This window comes from Anomalospiza imberbis, chromosome 10, assembly GCF_031753505.1.
Source record: "Anomalospiza imberbis isolate Cuckoo-Finch-1a 21T00152 chromosome 10, ASM3175350v1, whole genome shotgun sequence".
NCBI lineage: Eukaryota > Metazoa > Chordata > Aves > Passeriformes > Viduidae > Anomalospiza > Anomalospiza imberbis.
The window spans coordinates 1,200,162-1,216,765 of record NC_089690.1 but is presented as its reverse complement, the minus strand read 5'-3'; the positions used below and the strand labels follow the sequence as shown (position 1 = coordinate 1,216,765).

General features: G+C 53.5%; 1 protein-coding gene and 2 long non-coding RNA genes across 6 annotated transcripts in view; 2 read left to right on the top strand and 1 right to left on the bottom strand.

Annotated features, from left to right (window-relative positions):
• Window positions 1–1,052: 1,052 nt before the first annotated feature.
• On the top strand, window positions 1,053–9,640 carry LOC137479678 (uncharacterized). Of its 3 annotated transcripts, XR_011002430.1 has the most exons (3): window positions 1,065–1,194; window positions 4,631–5,981; window positions 6,244–9,640. It is a non-coding gene; the product is annotated as an uncharacterized lncRNA (long non-coding RNA). The 3 variants fall into 3 exon arrangements; XR_011002429.1 differs by having other exon boundaries at window positions 1,053–1,194; window positions 4,917–9,640; XR_011002428.1 differs by having other exon boundaries at window positions 4,631–9,640.
• The window catches only part of LEKR1 (leucine, glutamate and lysine rich 1), a 36,165-nt gene continuing 27,584 nt past the window's right edge, over window positions 8,024–16,604 (bottom strand). Inside the window, exons 10-12 of one of the 2 annotated variants that reach the window (XM_068200148.1) lie at window positions 13,363–13,515; window positions 12,105–12,404; window positions 8,024–10,067 (exon numbers count right to left, since the gene is read on the bottom strand). In XM_068200148.1, coding sequence (XP_068056249.1) covers window positions 9,744–10,067; window positions 12,105–12,404; window positions 13,363–13,515 — 777 coding nt within the window. In that variant the 3' untranslated portion in view covers window positions 8,024–9,743. Of the gene's footprint in view, window positions 10,068–10,621; window positions 10,682–12,104; window positions 12,405–13,362; window positions 13,516–16,604 lie in introns of those variants that run through there. The other variant, XM_068200149.1, reaches the window with a different exon arrangement.
• LOC137479679 (uncharacterized) lies at window positions 10,693–11,488 on the top strand. The gene is made up of 2 exons (XR_011002431.1): window positions 10,693–11,247; window positions 11,285–11,488. It is a non-coding gene; the product is annotated as an uncharacterized lncRNA (long non-coding RNA).

Genomic DNA, 16,604 nt, shown 5'->3' with positions numbered 1-16,604 from the left:
TGCAGCTGCTCTGGAAAGGCTCAAAGGGAGAGTGTTTTTGGGGAGGAAAAGATAAAATGTCTCTGTTTCTTGGTTACCACTGTGTTTCAGTCTGTAACAACTGTGTTTGTGTGTGGTGTTCAGGAAAGTGTGGTTGTTGCTATGGAAATTGAAGGAGCTTTTTCCCGCATACACAAATGCTCGGATAGTCAGAGCAGAGAGAACACCCTGGGTTTGGAGGAGCAGCGCCTCTGCCTGCCTTGGGTTTGGGGTTTGTGTTGGAGTGACCCATGGAGGGCTCAGCGCTGGTTTGTGTGAGCACTGACAGTGCTTCCAGAGCTTCCCTTCCCTGAGCAGCAGGAGATGTGGGACAGCAGGACAGCTCCTGCTCCCCAGGCAGCCCAGCAGCAGCTCAGTGTTTGTTCTTGGTGGGGAAAACTCCTCCCCGGCAGGGCTGTGCCAGCTCTGGGACGGGCAGCAGATCCCAGGTGGGCGGCACAGCCTGGCCCTCGGGGTCTGTGGGTTCAGCAGGGGCACAAGGGCACCTGAGAGTCCTGAGGGGCCTCGAATGCCCCATGCCCTGCAGGACTTGGCATGAGGAGCTGCAGGGCGCCACAGTGCCTGTCGCCCCCGAGACTTGGAAGTACCCCTGAATTTTGACGTTTTCATGGAGCTGAGTCCCAGAAATTAATCATTTGACAGGGCTGATGGACTTCAAGCACCTGTGGTGACCTCCAGGAGTCACCTGAAGCTGCACTCTGCTCATATCTCAGCAGCGGAGACAATTTTCCTGGGAAATCTGGAGGATTCCTGTCCTGGGTGATGCTGCAGCCTCTGCCACGCTGCTGGAAATCAAGAGCTGCCACTGGGCTCTGAACATCTGAGAGCCACAGGGACAGGGAAATGTCCCAGCCGGTTCTCCTTGTGCTCACCCTCAGAGTTACATTTTCTCTGAAAAAAAAAAAAATAAAAAAAGGACTTTGTTAATTTTTTTACTGTTTTTTAACAAAAAGATGCCAAGGTTTCAAGGCATTTCATACAAACCGTTCCACCTGTCCTTCACTTTCAGGTTTGTTACAGATACTGGAAGGATGAGCGTGGACCAGGAGCTTTGGATGGTTTGGGAAGAGAAAAAATGAACAATCAGAAAATATTTTTGATGGAAATTGGCCCAACAGGTCCCTCTCAAGGCTTCAGTCACCCCCAAACCCACAGGTGAGTGGCAGCAGGTGAGGTGATAAAGGCCCCTTTTCCAGGAAATCTTTCCCTGGTTGCTGCTCCTGCCAGGAAGTGCTCATAAAATCCAGGATTTCACACCAGGCCGAGTCTGTGACTCTCCTGTCCATGCTCTTTGTTGCTTCCAAGGTCCTTGGGGCAGGAAGCAAATCCTTCTGGCCAGGCTGGCAATCACATCCCCCTTTGGAAAAAGCACTCCTAACGAAGGAAACAGCTTTCCATCCCCTCCTCTTGCTTGGTCAGAGCCCAGCAGGGCCATTTAAAAAAAAAAAAAAAGTTAGTAAAGCTGGCGTGAAGAAAAAATCTTTATATTCCAGTGGAAGGAAAAAACTTAGCAAAAGTGACCATTTTTGTCCCAGGATGTAGACTCCTTCTGGATGGGTTTGCTGGAGAGAACGAGCTTGTGCCCCCACCCTGCAGAGACATTCCAGCTCCCCAGTCCCCTGGGGCTCCGAGGGTGCTGTGCTCCTCATTCCCGTGGATTCCGTGCCCCCCTCATTCTCAGGGGTTCCATGCTCTCATCATTCCCAGGGGTTCTGTGCCCCCACCTCATTCCCATGGATTCCATGTCCCCCTCACGCCCGGGATCTCCCCTCACTCCCGAGCTTCCCCCTCACTCCCGGAATCTCTCCTCACTCCCGAGGTTCCCCCCTCACTCCCGAGGTTCCCCCCTCACTCCCGAGGTTCCCCCCTCACTCCCGAGCTTCCCCCTCACTCCCGGGATCTCCCCTCACGCCCAAAGTTCTCCCCTCACTCCCGGGATCTCCCCTCACTCCCGATGTTCCCCTCTCACTCCCGATGTTCCCCTCTCACTCCCGGGATCTCCCCTCACTCCCGATGTTCTCCCCTCACTCCCGATGTTCTCCCCTCACTCCCGGGTTCTCCCCTCACTCCCGATGTTCTCCCCTCACTCCCGGGATCTCCCCTCACTCCCGGGATCTCCCCTCACTCCCGAGGTTCTCCCCTCACTCCCGAGGTTCTCCCCTCACTCCCGGGTTCTCCCCTCACTCCCGATGTTCTCCCCTCACTCCCGGGATCCCCCCTCACTCCCGGGCTCTCCCCTCACTCCCGAGGTTCTCCCCTCACTCCCGGGATCTCCCCTCACTCCCGGGATCTCCCCTCACGCCCGGGATCTCCCCTCACTCCCGAGCTTCCCCCTCACTCCCGGAATCTCTCCTCACTCCCGAGGTTCCCCCCTCACTCCCGAGGTTCCCCCCTCACTCCCGAGGTTCCCCCCTCACTCCCGAGGTTCTCCCCTCACTCCCGAGCTTCCCCCTCACTCCCGGGATCTCCCCTCACTCCCGGGATCTCCCCTCACTCCCGAGGTTCTCCCCTCACTCCCGGGTTCTCCCCTCACTCCCGATGTTCTCCCCTCACTCCCGATGTTCTCCCCTCACTCCCGATGTTCTCCCCTCACTCCCGATGTTCTCCCCTCACTCCCGATGTTCTCCCCTCACTCCCGGGATCTCCCCTCACTCCCGGGATCTCCCCTCACTCCCGGGATCTCCCCTCACTCCCGAGGTTCTCCCCTCACTCCCGATGTTCTCCCCTCACTCCCGATGTTCTCCCCTCACTCCCGGGATCTCCCCTCACTCCCGGGATCTCCCCTCACTCCCGATGTTCTCCCCTCACTCCCGATGTTCTCCCCTCACTCCCGGGATCTCCCCTCACTCCCGGGATCTCCCCTCACTCCCGATGTTCTCCCCTCACTCCCGAGGTTCTCCCCTCACTCCCGGGTTCCCCCCTCACTCCTGGGTTCTCCCCTCACTCCCGATGTTCTCCCCTCACTCCCGGGATCTCCCCTCACTCCCGGGATCTCCCCTCACGCCCGGGATCTCCCCTCACTCCCGAGCTTCCCCCTCACTCCCGGAATCTCTCCTCACTCCCGAGGTTCCCCCCTCACTCCCGAGGTTCCCCCCTCACTCCCGAGGTTCCCCCCTCACTCCCGAGGTTCCCCCCTCACTCCCGAGGTTCTCCCCTCACTCCCGAGCTTCCCCCTCACTCCCGGGCTCTCCCCTCACTCCCGGGATCTCCCCTCACTCCCGGGATCTCCCCTCACTCCCGATGTTCTCCCCTCACTCCCGGGTTCCCCCCTCACTCCCGAGGTTCTCCCCTCACTCCCGGGTTCTCCCCTCACTCCCGATGTTCTCCCCTCACTCCCGATGTTCTCCCCTCACTCCCGATGTTCTCCCCTCACTCCCGATGTTCTCCCCTCACTCCCGATGTTCTCCCCTCACTCCCGGGATCTCCCCTCACTCCCGGGATCTCCCCTCACTCCCGGGATCTCCCCTCACTCCCGAGGTTCTCCCCTCACTCCCGAGGTTCTCCCCTCACTCCCGATGTTCTCCCCTCACTCCCGATGTTCTCCCCTCACTCCCGGGATCTCCCCTCACTCCCGGGATCTCCCCTCACTCCCGAGGTTCTCCCCTCACTCCCGGGTTCCCCCCTCACTCCCGAGGTTCTCCCCTCACTCCCGAGGTTCTCCCCTCACTCCCGAGGTTCTCCCCTCACTCCCGATGTTCTCCCCTCACTCCCGAGGTTCTCCCCTCACTCCCGGGTTCCCCCCTCACTCCTGGGTTCTCCCCTCACTCCCGATGTTCTCCCCTCACTCCCGGGATCTCCCCTCACTCCCGGGTTCCCCCCTCACTCCCGGGCTCTCCCCTCACTCCCTCACTCCGGGGATCCCCTCGCTCCCGCTGCCGTTCTGGGATCCCTCTGTCGGTGGAAGTGTTGCCGAGCCCAGCGGGGCCTGCCCGCTCTCGGCTCTGCCACACCGAGAGCCACCGAGGTGAGCTCAGATGTCCTGCCCCGGGTCACGGCCTCGGCTGGACACCCCAATTCCCGCTGACGGGAGCTGGAGGTGGATCAAAGTCTCCAGGGGTGGCACCGGCTGTGGGAGAGTCCCCAGCAGTGGGCAGGGACTGGGACAGCTCCGGGACAGCCCTGAGTGACCCCAAAGCAGAGGGAATGGGGGTTCCTCACCGCGGCCTGTGGCTGCCCCATCCCTGGAATGTTCCAGGCCAGGCTGATCCCTCTGAGGCCCTGCAGGTGCTGGCCAGCCCCAGGGCCTGTGCTCAGGAGCCAAGAGGGAAAATCCACAGCAAAACGACCTTAAACCAAGTGAATCGCCCGAAAGGCCCTCACAGATTTAATTACCCCTGCTCGGGGATTGCTGCAGCTTCCCAAAACTCCCTGTGACTTGGGAGCCCAGGTTTGTATGGAGCAGTCAGGAGCTGAGAGTCAAGAGCCTGAGGTGAGGTTTTAAAGTGATTTAGAGGGTGAGAAGCTGAGGTTTTATTCAAACCCCGAAGGCTTTTCTATGCCTCAATACCTGTTTAAAAGGTGAGAAAGGTTTTGTTCGAGGCCTGAAGGCTTCTCTATGTCTCAATACCTCTAAGAAAGGAAACACTTCCAGCATCTTTCTGCCAGGTGGAGATGGTTCCTAGTTTGCCCCCCCATGCCGAGGAGACACCTGGTCTGAGGACACAGTGGGGTGACAGTGACTGAAACGGGACAGGGTGGAGGGGAGAGGCTGGAGCTGTCACCCTGTCCCTTCCAAGGGAATAAAACACCTTCTCCAAGGGCACGGAGCACGCTCCTTCCTCCCCCTCGGCATCCCCCGGGAGCTTCTCCGGGCTGGGAGCCCTGGGCCAGCCCAGCCCCAAACCAGCCCTCCAGAATTCCTTATTTTCCCCCACCAGGATGCTCAGAACGCCGTGGCCAGGCAGGGTGAGAGCTCAGCAGTGCTTTGCCATCAAGGAAACCGCAGGAACAAGCGGAGATGTTATCTTTGACATCTGGCTCCGAGCAGGGAGCTCTGGCTGCCGTCCCTAATGGACGGGATGGCCCCGGGGCTGCTTTTTGTTTCAGGGCTCCTCGTGGCTTCCCCGGCAACAGCGGAGCCGACACAGAGATGGGTGCCAGAGCTGGGGACACCAAGGCAGCACCGCCGCCCTTCCCCTGCGCTCTGCAGGGCCAGCGGCGACCTCGGCGTGGCCGGAGAGACGTGTCCTCGGTGTCCTCAGCCGCCCTTTAAACCCAGGTGAGACTGGCGCACCCAGCCCCACCCTGCCATGGCAGGGACACCTCCCACTGTCTCGGGCTGCTCCGAGCCCAGTGGCCAACCCGGCCTTGGGCACTGCCGGCGGTCCAGGGGCAGCCGCAGCTCTGTGGACACCCCGAGCACCGTGTCCTGCTCCTGCTCTCAGGGTTGTGGTGATCATGAGGTTTAAGGCCCCAGAATCATTTTCCCTGGGTCAGGCTAAGAGGAATCCCTGGAGAGTTTTGCCTTCTGGGATCTGTGCATCTCCTCCTGCTCTGTGCCAGGAGCCTGCCCAGGTGTTTTGCTCTCCTGTTATTTCAGGCACTGGCTTTGGATTAAATGCTCATGACACGAGCCCTGAGCTGTGCTGTGATCCAGGGGAGGGGATGTCCCACAGATCCTGGGGAGGGGATCTGAGCCCTGGTTCCAGAGCCCTCCTGCATGGCCCTGCCCAGCCATGGATTCCCCAGGTCAGGCACACACACACGGATCCTCTCCCAGTGGAAGTCCTGTGGACAAGGGACTGTTTCCCTGTCAGATGGATCTTCAGCAGGTTTGGAACATCCTTACCCAGAGCCAGCCAGAGGGAAGGATTTCTGTGGATTTCTATAAACACAGAAAATCCTGAAAAATCCAGAAAATCCACAGAAAATCCTGGTCTCCAGAACCAGCCTTTCATCCAGAGATCAGAAACCTGAGTTCTCCCTGTGTCCAGCTTGAGCAGGTGAATTTGTGCCTCGTCCAACTGCAGCTACTGCTTCCATCACCCTCCAAGGAGGTGCTGGGGCTATTTTTAGAAAGAACCTACAAAAACACCCCCCCAACCCAAACACCAGCAAACAGGACGGGGTTGGCAGCCAGCGAGGCCGTGCTGCTGCTCGGCTACACCCACGGCTCGTGAATCCTGCCCTGACGCCTCCCAGCCGTTCCCGAGGATCCTTTTTTGGATACTTTTCCCCCAAAGGCACACGTGGTTCTTTGTTCAGAACGTTGTGGTGATTAAAATGACCACTCAGTCCCGGAAAGTTAAAACAAGCCCTGCAGCCAGCACAGTGCACAGGAAACAGCTGGGGAGAGGATGCTGGAACGGATTTCCATAAAAGCCAGTGATTCATGGAAATGTTCAGTGAGCGGGGCCGGCCTCGGGCTCCTGAGGAGCTTCTTCTCCGGACAGACATGATTCCCGAGCCAGCCCCACCCTGCCCGTCATTCCCGAGTTCCCAGGGCCCGCCCCCGGCACCGGCGGTGGAGCAGAGGGAAGTCCCAGAATTCAGCTACATCCCCGATTTCTGCTGCCGGTGAAATGCTGTTCAGCTGCCCTGGACTGGGGAAAGGGCTGTCAGGAGAGGGACAGGACACAGGGAATGGCTCCCACTGCCAGAGGGCAGGGATGGATGGATATTGGGAATTAGGAATTGTTCCCTGTGACGGTGGGCAGGCCCTGGCACAGGGTGCTCAGAGCAGCTGGGGCTGCCCCTGGATCCCTGGCAGTGCCCAAGGCCAGGCTGGACAGTGGGAGGGGTCCCTGCCATGGCTGGAGTGGCACTGGATGGGATTTAAGGGCCTTCCAACTCAATGCAGTCAGTGACAATGGTGATGGTGGTGGTGAAGGACATTTGGGAAGGACAGAGTGTGACCCTCCAGCAGGAAGAAGAACCTGCTGCATTCCGTGGCTCTCCAGGCTCCTTTCCTCTGTGCCCACCAGATTTCTTCCAGGACTCCTTCCCGGAGCTCCACGCACGTACTGCCAGCTGGGCATTGCTCCCTGGAGTGGTGCCAGGCCAAACCAAACCACTTTCCACATCCCATAAATCAGGAGATGGAAAATCCCCTTTGGGGGGCACTCGGTTCAGCCACTCCTGCAGCGCAGGGCTGCTCCTGCCAGGACATTTTCCATGGATTTTTCCCACCCACTTGGAATGACTCAAGCACAGGGGCTGCACCACTACCCAGGGATCCTCCCTGGCTGCACAGCTCCAGGGGAGGGCATTTTCCTCTCTCTCACGCTGAGACTTTCCTTTCCAGATGTCAGCTCTTTCCTCCCATCTGGACCCCCTGGCTTATTCCCCCTTTCCCTGACATTTCCCACCCTGAGTTCATTCCGTGCCTGGCACCAGTGCCTGAGCCCTGCTGGTCTCAGCCACATCCCACCGCAGGGAACAGAGGGGGAGGGTGGGCCCCGGAAAAGTGGCCTCAGAGACACCCTGGGCCAACCCCTTCCGTGGAAGGGTCTCCATCCTCCTGAGAGGTCTGGTGGCACCTGTGCCCATCCCTTGGCTCACTGGGCAGGAGCAGAGTCCCACAGGGCACTCCGGGTGGAGCAGGGTGGGATCACTCCAGAGCCTGGAGGGCCAAGGAGAACAATCTATGGGAGCTGGCCATGACCTGGGAGCAGCTCCCAGGGCAATGCCAGATGCTCCACACAAATCACATTCCTGGTGAAAATCCCCCCAACATTAATCTCAGGCGGTGCCCTTTTTATCATCCCACCCCAATGAATTCTGTGCTGTGCTGTGAGGATGAAACCCTGGATTAGTGTTTCACACCATCACAGCTGTTTGGGGTTTGTTCTTCCTTCAGCAGGGCACTCTCAACCACCTGTAACCACCAAGGATAAAATTCAGCATCAAATTTTCATGATGGAAATAAGGGCCTGTTTTAACTAACTAAAAATGGCAGCTGTGGGGGGTTGTCTGCAAAAGGAAATTTCCCCAATTTCATTATCCTATTCTTATTTTGGTATTGAAAATGCACAGTACAAAGAAAGACAGTCATGCTTTTATTCTGATAAATACATTTTAATGATCTATGGCATCAGTTTCTATTTCCATGCACTTTTAACACTGCTTAGGAACTAAGATGCTTTTTCCTGCAGTCCCATTTTTCCTTTTGTAGAAAAACTCCATCTGCAAGGCACAGTCGGGATCTCAGATCCTACACACACCTCAGAGCAAGGTCTAGTGATCATCCCAGCTTTGGTTTGTGATGTCCCAGTGGGAATGAAGTGATATCCATGGCAAGCTGTGCACGGCCAGTGCTGATCCCAGTTTCTGCTGGAGGAGCAGCAGGACCAGACAGGGGCTGGACTCTCCATCATATCATCTGTGGAGAACATTACATTCTGGGCAACTTCAGGTGGGAAAAGGATGAGCCACACCGAGGCACTGGCTGGGATTCCAGGGCTCCTCTTGTGCTGTCCCTTTGTGCCCTGGGAGCAGGGACGGATCCTCCCGGCCCCACCCTGCTGGCAGGGTCAGTCAGGAGGGGTTTGGCCACACCAGGGATGTGTCTGGGGCTCACACAGAGCATCAGCCCCAGCCCACCGAGCCCCATTTCCCTCCCTGGCACAGGGGATCCCTTCTGGAAAGGGTCAGGGCTGTAGGAGCTCCCTCCAGAGCAGGCACCACCCCCAGCTCTGCCAGGGGCAAACTGAAGCCTTTCCAGCAGGGAAGGACAGGACAGCCACGTGCCACGGGATGTTTTCTCCAAGGGAAGGGCTGGAGTGCTGCCCATGGCCACCAGGGCAGGATCCACAGGGACAGGTTTGTCCCTGGAGCTTTGTTTGGCTTTGCCTCGTGCCACGAGTCCTGGAGGGCAAGGTCCCTGACACCACTCCTACAAGAACTTCCTGCAGGAAGTTCGATTTCCTAAAATTTCAGGGCTGTAATGAGGTGTCCACGTCCTCCGTGGCACTTTGTGCTCTGCCTGTCATCCCGCCATGGAAAACACTTGGTAAACTTTCCTTGACACAGTGAGATTCATTAAATTGTTTTCAAAGCCAGTAAAAAAGGGTCCCTGACATTTCCATATTTTGTTTATTGCTTAGCAGCAGGAGCTCCAGGTTCTGGGAGGAAAGGGGAGGAGGGAAATATTTGTTCTGGACTTGGTTTGCCTCCAGGACCTGGCCACTCCCTCGTGCCAGAGCCGTGATCCCGTTCCTGCTCCCGTTATTTTACGTGCTGCTCCTCCCTGGCCACACTCCCCCTTTACTGCAGCTGCTGCTCCAGGACACAAACAGAGGGAGAAGAGCCCAGGTTTGAGATGACGGACTCATGGAATCACAGACTGGTTTGGGTTGGAAGGGACCTCAAAGCTCCTCCAGTTCCTGTCCCAGGCTGCTCCCAGCCCCATCCTTCCTGGATCCTGTGATGCTGGGCCATTATTCCCTACCCAGGGCCAGAGCATTGGAATGGGATGAACTTTAAGGTCCCTTCCAACCCAAACCTTCTGGGATCCAGGGGATTTCTGATTTCAATCCCACTCACTGAAGATGTGCTGCTCTTTGCACTCCTCTTGGAGAGACTCTTTTTACTTTTCTCATCTTGAAATGCGCCCGGCATTTAATTACACCATGAATAAATTAATGGACAGATAAAAGTTATTGCACCAAATATAAACAAAAATGTAACTGGATTTTAAATTGTAGGGATGGATGAGTTCGGGAGGTGTTCCATCGGAGGCTGGAACGGTTTCCCAGGCGGAGCTGTCAGAGCTGGCTCGGCCGGTGCCTCATCCCGGCGGGGACCCGGCCCCGGGGCTCGCTCAGCGGGGCCGCCCTGGCCTTGGGAGGATCCAGGGATCCGGCGCTGCTGCCGCCGTGCCGGCCCGAGCCGGGGCCCCGGGCAGCCCTGGCCGTGCCCAGGGCTCCGGAGAGGCGGAGGTCCCCGGCGGGGAGCGAGCGCGGCGAGGCCGGGAGGGTCCCGCTGAGCCTCCGCAGCTCCAGCACCTGCTCCCGGGCCCGGCCCAGCGCCGCCGTCAGCTCGAAGCGCTCCTCGCACTCCCGGCGCACCGTGTCCTGCAGCAGGGAGTTCTGCAACGAGAAACACCGGGAATGTGCCATCCCTCACACCTGGACACTCCTGGGGCACTGCCCCTGCAGCAGGGAGTTCTGCAGAGGAACACCGGGAATGTGCCATCCCTCACACCTGGACACCCCCGGGGCACTGCCCCTGCAGCAGGGAGTTCTGCAGAGGAACACCGGGAATGTGCCATCCCTCACACCTGGACACCCCCGGGGCACTGCCCCTGCAGCAGGGAGTTCTGCAACGAGAAACACCGGGAATGTGCCATCCCTCACACCTGGACACTCCCGGGGCACTGCCCCTGCAGCAGGGAGTTCTGCAGAGGAACACCGGGAATGTGCCATCCCTCACACCTGGACACTCCCGGGGCACTGCCCCTGCAGCAGGGAGTTCTGCAGAGGAACACCGGGAATGTGCCATCCCTCACACCTGGACACTCCCGGGGCACTGCCCCTGCAGCAGGGAGTTCTGCAACGAGAAACACCGGGAATGTGCCATCCCTCACACCTGGACACTCCTGGGGCACTGCCCCTGCAGCAGGGAGTTCTGCAGAGGAACACCGGGAATGTGCCATCCCTCACACCTGGACACCCCCGGGGCACTGCCCCTGCAGCAGGGAGTTCTGCAGAGGAACACCGGGAATGTGCCATCCCTCACACCTGGACACTCCCGGGGCACTGCCCCTGCAGCCGGGAGTTCTGCAGAGGAACACCGGGAATGTGCCATCCCTCACACCTGGACACTCCTGGGACAGGGACCCTCCTGCACTGTCCTGCTGTTCCCTCGGGAGCCAGTGGGACAGCCCAGGGAAGTGCTCAGAAGGTGTTCCTGCTCTCCTGCCCAGCTGGGAGAAGTGGGAATGCTGCTCTTGGGAAGGAAAGGCAATAATGGACTGAGGTGCAGTGACACCAAGGGGTTAATGCTGCTTTTCCCTGTAACCCTCTGCAGTGGGAGAGCACAGCCTGCATAGAGCCATGGAGCCAGGAATGGAACCAGGAGTGGATCCAGGTATGGAACCAGGTGTGGAACCAGGAGTGGAATCAGGAATGGAACCAGGAATGGAACCAGGTGTGGAACCAGGAGTGGAACCAGGTGTAGAACCAGGAGTGGAATCAGGAGTGGAACCAGGAATGGAACCAGGTATGGAAGCAGGTGTGGAACCAGGAGTGGAACCAGGAATGGAACCAGGTATTGGAACCAGGTGTGGAACCAGGTATGGAAGCAGGTGTGGAACCAGGAGTGGAGCCAGGAATGAACACAAGGAATCATGGAATCACTCATGGGAAGGCCATGCAGTCCCCCTGTTGTCCCAGCACTGCCAAGGCCCCTCTATCCCACGTCCCCATCCTTGGGCACAGCCTCACTGGAATTCCACTCACACCTTTCCCAGCCTTTCCAAGGAGTAAATCAGTACCAACCCCAGCACTAATCCACTTGGAAGAGTTTTATTTTCACTATTGACCAATTCTTTTTCCTGCCACTGAATTGCTTTGGACATTCCAGCCTAATCTTATCTGCAGTCCCTGACTCCACATTTCCCATGGAGCAGCTCTCTCCTCCCTTCCCATTCTATTCCAAGCATTCAGCAAATGTTTGTGGTCAGAATATCCATCAGTTGAATTTCTCTTCGCATTTAATTCATTTTTATGCATTCCTGAGTTAGGGAACGTGGTTGCACTGGTGGGAGCTGGGACATCAGTTCAAGGAATGAGAAATATCCGTGTCTTCTACTCTAAAAACTGGGAATTCATTTTTGTTTACTCATGTTTGGGCAGTGGGACATGAGGCTACAGACTAAGAAAGGCCTTGCAGGATCTGAAAAATAATCTTTAATACTATATTTTCCTATGAAGCACTAATTTAAGCATTTGCTGAATTAAAACTTCACATTTTTTGTGATGTACCATATTTAGGAAATGATGATGGATTTGTCTGAAAAATCTTTGCATTTCAATGGATTTTCTGGTCACAGACCTTTGAATGATTTTAGAAATCACATGTCTCCAAGTAAAAATAGCCAGGCATTTCCTGGGTCCTGTTCCTACCTCCTCTTGAACTTGACTCAAACTGTGAATCAGCTGTGTTTTCTCCTGGGTTAATTTTTCCAGTTCATCTGACTTGTGCTTAATTTCTTTCCTCAGTTTATCCAGGAATGATTCATTGTTGCTCTTTTCCATGGTCAGCTGGAACTCGAGCTCACTGATGAGCCTTTTAAGGCTCTGGATTTCTTTTTCCCTGTCTCCATCCTTCTCTGCCACTTTCATTTGGGCATCTTGGAGCTTCTTCTCCAGAATTTCCATCTCCATCCTCAAGCTCTTGGTGGCACTGGATATTAAACCTGGGATCTGGGTGAGATCAGACAGGAATTAATCTCCACTCAGTTCCTCTAAATATGAGAATGAATAGCAGACAAATGGTGACTTGAGGAAGAGAACAACAAATTCAAACTTGCAGGTCCTCAGAGAGGAAAAAAAAGCTCTGAATTTACATAATTCCCTCCGAGGACAGCAGAGAGATGAAAATTAATCACCACTCACTGAGAACACAAAGATTAATTAGTGTGTTCAAGATCAAAGAGAGACATTGAGGTAAAAAAGGGAAAATTTAACTTCAAGTTAAATTTACTGCAAGTCAGTGTTTCCTCAGGGTTTAAAAACCATGGTTAAATATTTGCCAAGTGAACAAAGCCAAACTTATTTTCAGCTCTAAATCACAATGTCCTAGATTTTAAATAATAATAAAACCTCATCACATTCCTTTCATTTTCCCAGATTTCTCAGATTTTCTCAGGAATTGTATCAAACCTTTTGGAAACTCAGGTTACAGGTACAATTCCTCAGTTTCTATATAAAACTTGGGGGGGATCTGGAGCTCCCAGCCCCCTGTGGTGCCAGCACCAGTCCAGCCCAGCAGGCCTTTACTGGCCCTGGAGCTGCTGGGTTCCCTTGGGAAGGAGTAAAAATATGGGTGGGATTGTGGCACCTCATCATAGCCTGAAACAGTCCCAAGCTTTTAAAAAGTGATGATGTCAGATTAAATATAATTAGCAACTCTGGGGACATAGATGGAGTTTTGGTGGTGAAAATACGACATGGGAAAGAACTTCCACACCAATTAACTTGAACTGGAATGATTATTTTCAGCTTGTTCCATTAAAAAAATTAAATATACTAAGACTGTGAAAAAGTACTGTATCATCCAGAGAGAGGATGACACACAGAGCAGGTTTTATTCCTTCACATTCCCATTTTTGACACTTTCCTGTGATCTTCTGCCACAAGTTTTCTCTCAAGCATTGCACACCTTCTGCTGGAGCTCCTCGTGTTCCCTCTGGTATTTTGTGATCAGTTCCTGCTGGCTTTTTCTCTCCAGCTCCAGCTCCACTCTGGCCTCTTCTCTGACTTTCAGAATTGCTTCTTTGTGCCGAGCCTCCCCTTTGGCCAGGTCCATTTCCAGCTGGGGGACAAGAGGGGTCAGTGGCATTGTCACACTGGGATGGGATGGGGATGGGGATGGGATGGGATGGGATGGGATGGGATGGGGATGGGATGGGATGGGATGGGATGGGGATGGGATGGGGATGGGATGGGGATGGGATGGGATGGGATGGGATGGGGATGGGATGGGGATGGGATGGGGATGGGATGGGATGGGATGGGATGGGGATGGGGATGGGATGGGATGGGATGGGATGGGATGGGATGGGATGGAATGGGGATGGGGATGGGATGGGATGGGATGGGGATGGAAAGGACCTCAAAGCCCACCCAGTGCCACCCCTGCCATGGCAGGGACACCTCCCACTGTCCCAGGTGCTCCCAGCCCAGTGTCCAACCTGGCCTTGGGCACTGCCAGGGATCCAGAGGCAGCCCCAGCTGCTCTGGAATTCCCAGCCCAGCCAGGAATTTCCAGTTCCCAATGTCCCATCCAGCCCTGCCCCTGGCAGTGGGAGCCATTCCCTGTGTCCTGTCCCCCATCCCTTGTCCCCAGTTCCTCTCCAGCTCTCCTGGAGCCCCTTCAGGCCCTGGCAGGTCACAAGGAGCTCATCCCAGTCACTTCTCCAGGTGGAATATTGGGTGAAGTTTCCCAGTCCTTACAACATCTCCAATAATCCACATTAGAAATTCAGCTATAATTTCCCCAGTAGAAAATTCTGGATTCTGGAGGAATCCCTGGAGGCTGCTTTTTGGAGAACACTTTTCCTAACCCAGGCTGTTCCTATTCCTTTGTGCAGTTGATTCTGATGGATTTAATTGCAGCAGGCCGAGAGCACAACAGCCACATTAAATGCACAACACAAACCTCATTAGTTCAATGATTAAAAGCACAAAAGCCCACAATGAGCTTAATTACAATTATCTAATTCCACACATTATTATGAGCAGAAGTATAATAAATCTCCCTGATGTCTTTAGGGGGAAAAGAGAAACTGGAAACATTTTCATTATTTTTTAAAGCGAAATATAACAAATTCAAGGTGTGGAAGAGGTGCAAATCCCCCATTAAGTTATAGCTTAAAAATTGCTGTAAGATGCTCAAAGTAGACTCTTATAATAATAGCAATATTGATAATAATTACAATTATAATAATAAATATCCTTAATTATAATTCTATTGTATTATCTAGATATAATTAAATTATATACTATCAATATTATACAATTGTAATATTATAATAATTATTACAAATATAATTATGGTGAAATTTATATTAAATATATAATTATATTAGTAATTCATGTTATATTATACAAATGTTAATGATTATAGGATAACTATGACATATAATATAATATTTTAAAAATATTTTATATTGTATATTATTTGGTATAGTTATAATTATATAATATGTAATTATTTATTAATAATATTCATATTTCTATGTTCTTAGATGGGAGTTTGGATTCTGAAGATAAATCCCCAGATTTATTAACTCTACCTATTATTCAGGATCCTGATCACTTGTTGGAGGCTCCTTGACTCCATAGACTCAACAATGAAAGGCAATCCAAAACCCTGAGCTCATTCACACGAAACATTTCACATTTGCTATTCGAAATTCATAAAGCTGAGAACCAGAAGAGGAAATAAAGGAGGTGGATGTTCCAGGAGAGCATACTGGCCACTAATCGATTTCCACGCCCCTCATGAATTAGTATTTTAGAAGTCCGGAGGATAAATGTGCGCACCCATCTGTCAGGAGGGATTTCTCCGTGGCAAGGGAAGGGCTGCACCGCACCCGGAGGAGTCGGTGGCACTCGGGGCTCTGGTGACAACGTGGGCTCCATGACCTTGGGGGGCTTTTCCAACCTCGGTAATCCTGGCATTCCATCAATATGCTGTGTTCCCATGGAGTTATTTCTGAAATTGCTTCCGGAAAGTGACTTTTCTTTTGTTCCACTGAAACAATTTCAGGTTTATATGTCTTTTAAACAGAAAACTTGACCCTCTGGTGCTCGGCAGTGGCACAAAGCAAAGGCAACGTTGTCACTTTGTCGCTTTGCTGATTTTTTTGGCTGCTGAGCCGGGTTTTGGGGCCTTGCTGTGGCTGCATTTTAATGGCTGTGACATCAAAGCTGAAATTGCTCCCTCTCCCTCCCACCAATCTTTATCTTGTTCACATGTCAGGCTGAAAACACTCTGATTATGGAGCCAGCCTGATCCCCTTCCCAAATTATATCCCGTGACAGGGAAGGGAAGGGGTTTCCAAAGAAATGTAACTGATCCTAATTGCTACAAGTCCCCAAGTTTTCCTGGGACTAAATAAAGCTTTTAGACACTGAAACAAAAAATACAGTAATTTCAGTCACCAATTATGTGAGGCTTAAATCAGACAAGTCACAGTTACTGTTCAGCTCTGCTTTTAAATTTTCCTTCACTGATATACACACTTATTTAAATTCCTTACTCTTTTTAATACATGTTTTATTCTTTTTAATACATAAATATATTTCATTTATTATTCTTTTTAATAGATGCATATATTTTTATTTCTTATTCAGTTCAGGGCTTTTTGGTGCTCATGGGAAAAAGCTGCAGATGAGAACAAGGCTGACATGGTGACAGCTGTTCGTGGGAAACAGCTTCCCAAATCCCACTGGAAAAGGCAGGAGAACTCCTTGGACAAAGGAAATTATGGACAAGCTGGGACTGCCCCTGGACCCTGGCAGTGCCCAAGGCCAGGTTGGCAGGGCTTGGAGCACCTGGCACAGAGGCAGGTGCCCCTGCCATGGCAGGGGTGGCACTGGGGGGGCTTTAAGGTCCCTCCAACCCAAACCAGGCTGGGCTCCTGTGATTCCATGAACTTCAGCAAACATTAAATGTGCTTTTGGAAACAGCAGGCTCCCCAGACAAACCCTTCCCTGTGAATTTAGGGGCTTGAGGCCCCAGCAGACCCAGAGGCCAAAGGCAAACAAGATTTTTGTGTTCCTGACCCAATTTTTGGCTGAGTCACTTCCAAACCAGGCTGTGAGTGATTCCATGACTCCACCATGGAAGAGGAGATCATTCCCAGCTTTCCTGTGCCCTTTGTGAAACTGAAACCC